Here is a 12,144-nt window from a genome sequence, read left to right on the forward strand (position 1 = left end):
AAAGGGGAGAGAATGTGAAATATTGAATATTCTTCCCTGGTGACCAAAACTGTTCAGAAACACGTGGCAGGAGGGAATGAATTGACATGAAAGTATTCTAAAATATAAACCCGCCACCCACCTGATGGGCCAAATGGCCTCCTTCTGTACTTCATCATTCTATGAAAAGACCATGAAATAAATAATTTACATTGCCAGGTAGTTCCAGTGTTGTGTGTACAGGTGAGGCGATTTACAACATGTGTACACGGAAAGTCATGTTAAAAAAAAGATGTCGTCACAGAGAGGGAGGGTCACATGGTATGTACAGGCACACACGAATAGCAGTCTTTATCTTCAAAGCTCATCCCTCTCCTCCTCATTGCACACGCAGGCTGACCTCTGACTGTTCATGAAAGGCTTGCAGCCCAGGGTCCAGACTGCGTTGAACATGGTATCTGCCACGGATTCACAAGCTAAAAGAAAGAATTTGCATTTAATTGGTGCCTATCTCATGCTCATGGCGTCCCGTAGCATTTTATAGCCAATGAAGAACTTTAGTAGTGTCGCTGTCATAATGTCGGGAACAGGACAACCAATTGCTGACGACCAGTTTATTTTTTTTATTCACTCATGGGACATGCTGTGTCGCTGGCTGGGCCAGCATTTGTTGCCCATTCTTATTTGCCAGAGGACAGTGGAGAGTCAACACATTGCTGTGTCTCTGGAGTCACATGTAGGCCAGACCAGGTAAGGATGGCAGATTTCCTTCCTAATGGGAAGAAATGCAGGCAAATGGAACTAGCTTAGAGGTAAAAACTGGACAAGTTGGGCTGAAAGGCCCGTTCCATTCTATAAACCTCTATGATTCTAGTGAACAGTGGGTTTTTACAACAATTGACAATGGTTTTATGTTCGTTCTTAATTCCAGGTATTTTTTTAAATTGGGTTCAAATTGCCCCCATCTACCATTGCAGGATTCGAGCCCAGGTCCCCAGGGCATGAGCTGAGTTTCTGGATTAACAGTCTAGCGATAATACCACCAGGCTATCACCTCATTTTCTTAATGATGTTGGTTAAAGGGTATATATTGGCCAGGGGAACGCCCCAGCTTTTCTTCAGTCTCCTTTATATCCACCCAAGAAGGTTGGTGGGACCTCGGTTTACCATTTCACCCAAAAGATAGCACCCCCGACAGTGCAACATGTCTTCCAGCACCACCCGGCATGTCAGCCTGGATTACATGCCAATGCTCTAGGCCTTGAACCCATGACCTTTTGAGCATTCTATCTACTGAACATAAGAACATAAGAATTAGGAGCAGGAGTAGGCCATCCAGCCCTTCGAGCCTGCCCCGCCATTCAATAAGATCATGGCTGATCTGTCACTGCTCAGTTCCACTTTCCCGCCCTCTCCCCATAACCCTTAATCCCCTCTCTTATCAAAAACCCATCAACCCGCGTCTTAAAAATATTTAGCGAGGCAGCCTCCACCACTTCAACGGGCAGAGAATTCCAGAGATTCACCACCCTTTGAGTGAAGAAGTTCCTCCTCAACTCCATTCTAAACCGCCCCCCTTTTATCTTGAGGCTGTGCCCCCTAGTCCTACTGTCTTTTTTGAGCGGGAAGAGTCTCTCCACCTCTATCCTATCCATCCCATTCATCATCTTATACGTCTCAACTGAGATCTCCCCTCATTCTTCTAAACTCTAACGAGTACAAGCCTAGTTTATTCAGCCTCTCCTCATAGCTCAACCCCCTCACTCCGGTATCAGCCTAGTAAACCTCCTCTGCATTCCCTCCAAGGCCAAATATCTTTGGCAGGTGCGGCGCCCAAAACTGCACACAGTACTCCAGCTGCGGCCTCACCAATGCCCTATACAGCTGCAGCAAGACCTCCCTACTTTTATATTCAATCCCCCTCAGCTATGAAGGCCAGCATCCCATTCGCCTTCCTGACCACCTGCTGCACCTGCAAGCTGGGTTTTTGCGACTCATGCACAAGGACCCCGAGGTCCCTCTGCACCGTCGCCTGCTGCAGTTTTTCACCCCGTAAGTAATAGTCCTTCCTACCATTCTTCCTACCAAAGTGGACCACCTCACACTTGCCAACATTAAATTCCATTTGCCATTTCCTGGCCCATTCGCCCAGCCTATCTAGATCCTTCTGCAGACTCTCCACACCCTCCGCACAATTTGCCGTTCCTCCAATCTTGGTGTCATCAGCAAATTTCGACACCCTACACTCGGTTCCCTCCTCCAGATCATCTATATAAATGGTAAAAAGCTGAGGCCCCAGCACCGACCCCTGGGGCACTCCACTAGTCACCATCCGCCAATCCGAATAGCACCCGTTGACCCCCACTCTCTGCCTCCTATTTGACAACCAATCCTCTATCCACGCTAACACCCTACCCCCAACTCCATGTCCCTTGACCTTCTGCAATAACCTCTTGTGAGGTACCTTGTCAAACGCCTTCTGAAAATCTAGAAAGACCACATCCACCGGCTCTCCTCTATCCTCCGCCCTAGACACATCCTCATAGAACTCCAGTAAATTTGTCAGACACGACTTGCTATGATTAGAAACAGAACAAGAGATGCAGAAAACTGCAAACATTGGGATTCTGGATTATAAACACAAGGAAAGGTTTTAGTCTACACTGAAACATTTTCTCATCAGATACTGAGGGGCCTGTTGATTGTGTACCATTTTTGTTCCAAATACCATCCATTTTCTACCCCTCTGGTCTTCAGGGTCCAATACTTCCCGTAAGCATGTTTGTGTCACATCTCTGCAATAACGTAACCTTGTTGACATCTTTCCAATTAAAATACTGACTGACCTTCAACCTTTGACACAAAGCCCAAACTTTTCTTGAGGTCAGAGCAGATTCCGTAGAGGCACCAGCGGAACTTGGCATCACACCGGTACTTGTTGGCCCCGCAAGTGTCGTAGCAAATGTCGAGCTGGTTACAGCACTTGGTCATGGCTGGGATCCCCAAATCGAGCTGCAGAAAACAGAAGGGAAATAATTGCAGAGTCGGGTCAAAGATTTTGGAGGGAAAATTCTGCTTGGGCTTCCAATAGCCAGTGGAAATCAAAATCTAATAGTATGCCTACAGTATAGAAAGAGGCCCATCAGGCCTACACCAAGAACAATCCCACCCAGGCCCTACCTCCATAACCCCACTTATTTACCCTGCTAATCTCCCTGATACTAGGAGGCAACTTAGCATAGCCAATTGACTTAACCCACATTTTGGAACGTGGGAGGAAACCAGAGCACCTGGAGGAAACCCACACAGATACGGGGAGAACATGTAGACTCCACACAGACAGTGACCCAAGCCGGGAATTGAACCCTGGCCCCTGGCACTGTAAGGGAGCAGTGCCAACCACTGTGCCACCCTTTCTTGTCCTTTAGCACTGATGTATTGTTGAGCTACTGTTCTTAGTACAGCATGGCCAATCACAGTGTGAGGAATCTCCATGGGTGGTAGAGATCCTTAACCCTGTGATTGGCCATGCTGATAGAGATGCATGTATCCATAGATCTCCTCGTATCTTAACCAGATTGACCACGAGCATACAACACTGACAAGCAGGAAACATTGACCCATCAAATCTTTCCAACACTCACAACGCTCAAACCATTGTAAGTAAATGCTACTTCCCAGCTCAAAAGCTCACCAAGTCCCACCATCAGCTGCTGTCATATAATCTCCTGTGAGTCTAGTGGAGATATTTATCTCAATCCATAGTCAACCATTCCCTACTCATTGATGTAGGCAACACCCATTTATTTTGGATGAAAGGTCTGATGAAAGATCATTGACCTGAAACATTAACAATTTCTCTCTCCACAGACGGGGCCAGACCTGCTGGGGATTTCCAACATTTTCTGTTTCCAATGACATGTTTATTTTGTTTCTGTCCTTCCTGACAAAATTCAAATGGAAATATGGCCTTGAGGTCAGGCAGGTGCCTTGGACAGGAAAATATTGAAAATTATGCCTCCACCACCAATGTGTCATGTGGAGTTTGTAAACGCTGCCTCCCAGTGCCCTAGAGCAGATTCAACTTGGAGAAATCCTCTACATCAGTGTAAGGGGAACGAGCTACATCCAGGGCACAACTCCAGTCAAAGGTATGGGAACCATAGCTGTTGTTATAATAATGCTTAGTCCATAATTCACAGCTTCATGACCCCACTAACCCTAGTTTCTGATGGGTTTCACTCAACCTGAGGAACCTGAGTGGATTTGGCCTCAATACCAACTTCCTTTGATGGGGAAATCCTGAACCAGGGAAACAGTGAGGCCATCCCAGCGAGGAAAGCAGGAAAAACTGCTTTACGTATATAATCAATGTAAAATACTGGGGGTGCTAGAGATCTGAAATAAAAGCAAAACGTGCCGGAAACACTCAGCAAGTCTGGCAGCACCTGTGGAGTGAGAAAAACAGTTAATGTTTCGAGTCCAAAATGATCCTTTGGATCTTGGTGAAACTCTGGAACTCTCCACCACAAAAATGCTGGATCAACTGAATCATAGAATCATAAAGCGCAGAAGAAGCTCTTCAACCTATCAAGTCTGCACCAACATGTGAGATACACCTGACTTCTCACCATATCCCATTTCCCAGCACTTGGCCCATTGCCCTGAATGTTATGACGTGTCAAGTGCTCATCCAGATACTTTTTAAAGGATGTGAGGCATCCCACCCCTACCACCCTCCCAGGCAGCGTATTCCTGACCATCATCACCCTCTGGATGAAAATGTTTAACCTCATATCCCCTCCCTCCAAACCTCCTGCCCTCACCTTGAACATACGAATCTAACAAATTTTAATCAAGTTAGGGCATTAAGGAATTATTTATTGAAAAAGATTCGATGCAGTTGAGGTGCAGATCATGCTTGATCTAACTGCGTGGCAGAGCAGGCTTAAGTCGATGAATGGTCTCCTTTTGATAACAACCAAAATGGCTGGTTGTTATCACACTGGCAACGTGACTCCAATCAGAAAACCTTCATAGTTAATCAATCATACACCTGATTATCCCATTGGAAAAACAATTGGCATCAACATCATCTAGCCAGGAGCATGTACCATGACCCAAACTACACAGTATCAGTTTAGAATGGGTCTGCATCTAACACATCCTTTGATATTTGTACGGGACTGGTGTATACGGGACTGGATTGCTGTATACAATGATCACACTTGTATGGGCTGATTCCTGTCTGGGGCTGGTGGGTACAATGAGAAGAGACAATTCACACACACACACACACACACACACACACACACACACACACACACACACACACACACACACACACACACACACACACCCCCCCCCCCCCCCCCCCCTCCCCTGTGGAATTCCCTGCCCAGTGAAGCAGTTGAGACTCCCTCATTGAATGTTTTTAAGGTGAGGATAGATAGATTTTTGAACAGTAAAGGAATTAAGGGTTACGGTGAGCGGGCAGGTAAGTGGAGCTGAGTCCACAAAAAGATCAGCCATGATCTTATTGAATTGCGGGGCAGGCTCGAGGGACCAGATGACCCATTCCTGCTCCTAGTTCTTATGTACACATACACATGCATACACACGCACACAATATACACACACACACACACACACACACACACACAAAGCCTTCCACATCCCAAATTGCCTCCCAGCCAGTGAAATACTTTGGCAGTGTCGCCATTATTATCATATTGAAAACACAGCAGCCAGGTTGCATACAGCAAGCTCCCACAGACCATTAGGCACAGGAGCAGAAGCAGGCTGTTGGGCCTATTGAGTCTGCTCCGCCATTTTACTTGTTCATTTGTGGGACATGGGCATCACTGGCTGGCCAGCATTTATTGCCCATCCCTAGTTGCCTGAGAGTCAACTATATTGCTGTGGCTCTGGAGTCACATGTAGGCCAGACCGGGTAAGGACAGCAGATTTCCTACCCTAACGGACATTAGTGAACCAGATGGGTTTTTCCAACAATCAACAATGGTTTCATGGTCATCAGCAGACTCTTACTTAGAGATATTTTTGTAATCAGATCATGACGGATCTGATGTGATAATCCTAACCCCATTTCCCCGCCTTATCCCCCTAACTCTCACTTCCCTTACAGATTAAACATCTGTCTGTCTCAGCCTTGAACACACTTAATGACAAGAAGTTGATAAAGAAGGGTAGGAGAAACTATGAAGCTGGGCTTGTGCTTAATATAAAAAAGGATAGCAAGAGTTTTTATAAATATATAAAAAGGAAGAGGCTGGCTAGGGTGAACGTTGGTCCCTTACAGGATGAGAAGGGAGACTTAGTGGTAGGGGATGGGGATATGGCTGAGGTCCTGAATAACTTTTTTGTTTCGGTCTTCACAGAGGAGGACGTGAATAATTTGCCGGGTGTTAGAGATGGAAAGGTGGTAGGACTGGAGGGTCTTAATGACATTACTGTTACTAGAGAGGAGGTGCTCGACAGGCTGGAGGGACTGATTGTGGACAAGTCGCCAGGACCGGATGGAATGCATCCAAGGGTTCTGAAAGAAATGGCGGAGGTGATAGTGGATGCCTTGGTGGTTATTTTCCAGACGTCGCTGGATTCCGGGGAAGTGCCGGAAGATTGGAAGGCAGCTAATGTTACGCCATTGTTTAAGAAGGGTGCCAGGCAAAAGGCAGGGAATTATAGGCCGGTTAGTTTAACGTCTGTTGTAGGTAAAATGTTAGAATCCGTCATCAAGGAGGAAATAGCGAGGCATCTTGAGAGGAATTGCTTGATAGAGCAGACGCAGCACGGTTTCGTTAAAGGGAAGTCGTGTCTGACAAATTTACTGCAGTTCTATGAGGATGTGTCTAGGGCGGTGGATAGAGGAGAGCCGGTGGATGTGGTCTTTCTGGATTTTCAGAAGGCGCTTGACAAGGTACCTCACAAAAGGTTATTGCAGAAGGTCAGGGGACATGGAGTTGGGGGTAGGGTGTTAGCGTGGATAGAGGATTGGTTGTCAAATAGGAGGCAGAGAGTGGGGATCAATGGGTGCTATTCGGATTGGCGGTTGGTGACTAGTGGAGTGCCTCAGGGGTCGGTGCTGGGGCCTCAGCTATTTACCATTTATATAGATGATCTGGAGGAGGGAACCGAGTGTAGGGTGTCGAAATTTGCTGATGACACCAAGATTGGAGGAAAGGCAAATTGTGCGGAGGGTGTGGAGAGTCTACAGAAGGATCTAGATAGGCTGGGCGAATGGGCCAGGAAATGGCAAATGGAATTTAATGTTGGCAAGTGCGAGGTGGTCCACTTTGGTGGGAATAATGGTAGGAAGGACTATTACTTACGGGGCGAAAAACTGCAGCAGGCGACGGTGCAGAGGGACCTTGGGGTCCTTGTGCATGAGTCGCAAAAACCCAGCTTGCAGGTGCAGTAGGTGGTCAGGAAGGCAAATGGGATGCTGCCCTTCATAGCGAGGGGGATTGAATATAAAAGTAGGGAGGTCTTGCTGCAGCTGTATAGGGCATTGGTGAGGCCGCAGCTGGAGTACTGTGTGCAGTTTTGGGCGCCGTACTTACGCAAGGATATTTTGGCCTTGGAGGGAGTGCAGAGGAGGTTTACTAGGCTGATGCCGGAGTTGAGGGGGTTGAGCTATGAGGAGAGGCTGAATAAATTAGGCTTGTACTCGTTAGAGTTTAGAAGAATGAGGGGAGATCTCATTGAGACGTATAAGATGATGAATGGGATGGATAGGATAGAGGTGGAGAGACTCTTCCCGCTCAGAAAGGATAGTAGGACTAGGGGGCACAGCCTCAAGATAAAGGCGGGGCGGTTTAGAACAGAGTTGAGGAGGAACTTCTTCTCTCAAAGGGTGGTGAATCTCTGGAATTCTCTGCCCGTTGAAGTGGTGGAGGCTACCTCGCAAAATATTTTTAAGACGCGGGTTGATGGGTTTTTGATAAGAGAGGGGATTAAGGGTTATGGGGAGAGGGCGGGAATGTGGAACTGAGCCACGACAGATCAGCCATGATCTTATTGAATGGCGGGGCAGGCTCGAAGGGCTAGATGGCCTACTCCTGCTCCTATTTCTTATGTTCTTATGTTCTTATGTTAATGACCCAGCCTCTACAATCCTCTGTGGTAAAGGATTCCACAGATTCACCACCCTCAGAGAAAAAATTCCTCCTCATCTCTGTGTTAAATGGGCAACCCATTACTCTGAGATACCTCTGGTCCCAGACACTCCCACAAGGCGAAACAGTTTCTCAGCGTCTAACAACATTAAGTGACCAAGGACTTTGTTATCATGATTTATTGTTTGAGGGTTAAATATAAGCCCAGGCTCAGGATCCAACCTCCCTGCTTCTCTTAGAAGAAGGCCAAAGGGATCCACTTCATTCACCTGAGTTACGTAGATGGAGCCTTGATTTAACATCTCACCTCATGGGTGGCATGGTAGCATAGTGGTTAGCACTGCTGCTGCACACCTCCAGGGACCAGGCTTCCATTCCCAGCTTTGGTTACCTGTGTGTGGAGTTTGCACATTCTCCCCGTATTGGCATGGGTTTCACCGGTGTGGGATTGTTGTCAGTGCAGACTCAATGGGCCGAATGGCCTTTCTCTGCACTGTTGGGATTTTATGAACTCCCTGAGTGTTGGCACCAGATTATACAACAGAATAAATTTATGATTAATAATATCAAGAAAAAATGGAAGCTGTGCTTGTAGTACATACAGTGTCTGGTACCTTGAGTCCAAGGAAAGAGGAGCTACAGCCATTTGGTTCAGGAGATTTATATTCAGGTCTTGGTAAAGGTGCTTTCCCTAGACAGAGAAAGAACAGAGTGAATGGTAACAGCTTATATACAACAGTGAAATCATCTCACCAAATCAAAATCATCTAAGATCCATTTCGCCTTCCTCCTCCTCAACAACAAGTTGGGGTGGCACAGTGGTTAGCACTGCTGCCTCACAGCGTCAGGGACCCGGGTTCAATTCTCAGCTTGGGTCACTGTCTGTGTGGAGTCTGCACGTTCTCCCTGTGTCTGTGTGGGTTTCCTCTGGGTGCTCCGGTTTCCTCCCACAATCCAAAAGGTGCGCTGATTAGGTGCACTGGCCGTGCTAAATTCTCCCACCGTGAACCCGAACAGGCGCCAGAATGTGGCAACCAGGGGATCTTCACTGCAACTTCATTGCAGTGTCAATGTAACGCCTACTTGTAACTCTAACAAAATAAACTTAAACTTTAAGCTGCATTTATATAACACCCTTAACATAGCGAAATATCCCAAGGTGCTTCATGGATGCATCAGCAAACAAAAAATAACAGTGAGTTCCATAAGGAAATAGTCAGACTGATGACCAAAAGCTTGGACAGAGAGATAGCTCTTTGAAGAGGAGAGAGGTGGGGGGGATAGAGAGGATTCCGAAGCGAATTCTAGAGCTTAAGGCCCCTTGAAGGTAGGGAACCAGGGTTGTTGCAAAATGAATGATGCACAAGTGGTTAAAATGGGAGGAGTGCAGAGAGCTCCGAGGGTTACAGGAGGTGGTTACAGAGTTACAGAGGTAGAGAGGAGAGACAATTAAGGGGTTTGAAAACAAGGAGGAGGATTTTAAAACAAGATGTTGCCAGACCGGGAGTCGATGTTGGTTAGTGAGCACAGGGGCGATGAGTGAATGGGACTTGATGGAAGTTCGGAGTCGAGCTGCAGGTTTTGGGATGATTCGGAGACTTTCTATCTACAGAATAGCAAAGAAATGAAGAAAGACTTCCACTTATGTCGTCTGTCTAGTGTGTACAAAACAATACTTTTCTCTGTATACTAATACATGTGACAATAATAATCAAATCATAAACAAATGCTGGTATAAGATGCTGTGACTGTTGTTGAATGCGTAAAACCAGCACTGAGATGGATAATGCCGTTATCCGTTAATAATGAGGAAGGAATTTTGGCCAGGAAAGTAGATTGCCACGGGATCTTTAACATCCACCTGAATCACTGGAGGAGGCAGATAGAACCTCGCTTTAAGTGACGGACAGTGCTTCTTAAAGCACTCTCACAAGTGCTGCAGAGTTCCTGTTGATGTACACACACAAACCAGACAGATGCATACAGTCAGCGCACTCACACAATTGCAAACTTGGATTTATACACAAGTACTAAACTAATTTAACGTGTTACTCGTGAATCTACTCATCTGTAGATAAATATTCACACACATGCACACACCCCCCCACACATACCACCACCACAATCCCCCCCTCCCCCCGCCCCCCCACACACACACACACGGTCAAATACAAACTCAGTTCCTAGTAAGAATATTGTGCACTTTTCAAGTGATTTCTTGCTTAATCACATTTTATTCGTAATTTGTAACATTTTCCAACTCTTATCTCACTCTTGGGTTCTTTAACCCTTTTCTGAAGGGTTAATGATTAATCAAACAATCACAAAATGAACGGGAAATCCCAAAACAGAGAATGTCTGTGGAGATCAGAAGACCATGACATGTAGGAGCAGAATTAGGCCACTCGACCCATCGAGTCTGCCCCGCCATTCAATCATGGCTGATATTTTTCTCACCCCCATTCTCCTGCCTTTCCCCGTAACCTCTGATCCCCTTATTAAGGCAGAGATGCATTTGTTTGAGCTTTCTATTGAATTTTCTTTCTCGAAAACACAGTAAGTCTCAGTACACGTCAATTCCTCTTTCTTGTTGGTTGTTAACCTTCTGTGTCACTCCACTCTTTTATTTGGGTAGGTCTCACTCCCCCAGTTCTGTGTTTGGCTTTCTATTACTTAAGTTCTCAAAATCCAATTTCATTTGCCTTCCCCACACTTTCTCACCTGTAGTTACGTCCCAGAGCACCCGATTCCTCTGCCCCATACTTACCATACCGGCACTTGTACTGGCACACACCATTCCGGCCACCAAGGAGCTCCAGGAACGAGTCGAAGTATCCGTTTATGGTCTCAAAGCTGTCTCGGATAGATCCGATGCCCCAGTCTGAGTTGGTGCTGGAGTCATCCTGGTCTGTAGTGGTGGCGTTGTTGACTTCCTCAGCTTGCGCCACACTGAGTGCCAGGCACAGGACAACCGCAGCTCCTCCTCTCATAGTTAACAAAGCTGGTCAAACAAAGAGGGGACAGAAGATTGAGGTAAAGCGCACGTAAAGCCCAGAACAAGCCACGTATGTTCCACACCACAGCACAGACTGTTTCTAACCACTCTCCAACCTGGACTTTTAACCTTCACCTTTTTATCTGGGATGAGCTCACCGCTATAAGAGTCTAAAGGTCGCTCTCTGAGTGGAGATTTATTTGGAGTTTGGTCTCAACTCAGACACCTTGGCTTCTTTATCATGGCCTGTGTACTTTAAACACCTATCACTATTTTATCTCATCATGCGTCCAAATTTCTAAATATTAATCATCTTATGAGCAATGTGTTGCAACATGGGGCAAAGTTACTTCAAAGTTCCAAACTGAGGACATTTTGTAATTTGTTCAAGGGATATACGCACTGCTAGCTAGTCCTTCATTTATTGCCCATCCCAAATTGCCCTTGAGAAGGTGGCAGCGAGCTGCCCTCATGAACTGCTGCAGTCCTTGCAGAGTGATTACACCAACAGTAGCAGTTTGATACAACCATGGAGTGGCACAGTGGGTTAGCACTGCTGCCTCACAGCGCCAGGGACCTGGGTTCGATTCCTGGCTTGGGTCACTGTCTGTGTGGAGTTTGCACATTCTCCCTGTATCTGCGTGGGTTTCCTCCGGGTGCTCCGGTTTCCTCCCACAGTCCAAAGATGTGCGGGTTAGATGGACTGGCCATGCTAAATTGCCCCTTAGTGTCAGGGGGAACTAGCTAGGGTAAAGGCATGGGGTTATGGGGATAGGGTCTGGGTGGGATTGTGGTCAGTGTAGATCCGATGGGCCGAATGGCTTCCTTCTGTATTGTAGAGATTCTCTGTGAGTCGTGTGATTGTGGATCTGGAGTCACATATAGGTCAGATCAGATAACAGTGGCAGATTTCTGTCCCTGAAGGACATTAATGAACCAGTTAAGATTTTAAAGTTAAAACTAATGTTTATTTATTAGTCACAAGTGAGGCTTACATTAATACTGCAATACTGCAGTTTCACTGTAACTGTG

General features: G+C 46.4%; 1 protein-coding gene across 2 annotated transcripts; it reads right to left on the reverse strand.

Annotated features, from left to right (window-relative positions):
• Positions 1 to 115: 115 nt before the first annotated feature.
• Positions 116 to 11,197, reverse strand: pla2g12b (phospholipase A2, group XIIB). 2 transcript variants are annotated; one of them, XM_080215665.1, is made up of 4 exons: positions 10,885 to 11,197; positions 8,732 to 8,808; positions 2,826 to 2,991; positions 116 to 455 (listed from the first exon to the last, which is right to left on the reverse strand). In XM_080215665.1, exons 1-4 carry the CDS (start codon positions 11,105 to 11,107, stop codon positions 337 to 339), a joined length of 585 nt encoding a protein of 194 aa, XP_080071791.1. In that variant the 5' UTR covers positions 11,108 to 11,197; the 3' UTR covers positions 116 to 336. The 2 variants fall into 2 exon arrangements, with proteins under 2 accessions (XP_080071791.1, XP_080071790.1); XM_080215664.1 differs by having other exon boundaries at positions 8,720 to 8,808.
• Positions 11,198 to 12,144: the final 947 nt, after the last annotated feature.

This window comes from Carcharhinus amblyrhynchos, chromosome 31, assembly GCF_965287045.1.
Source record: "Carcharhinus amblyrhynchos chromosome 31, sCarAmb.v2.hapA, whole genome shotgun sequence".
In the NCBI taxonomy this organism is placed as follows: Eukaryota; Metazoa; Chordata; class Chondrichthyes; order Carcharhiniformes; family Carcharhinidae; genus Carcharhinus; species Carcharhinus amblyrhynchos.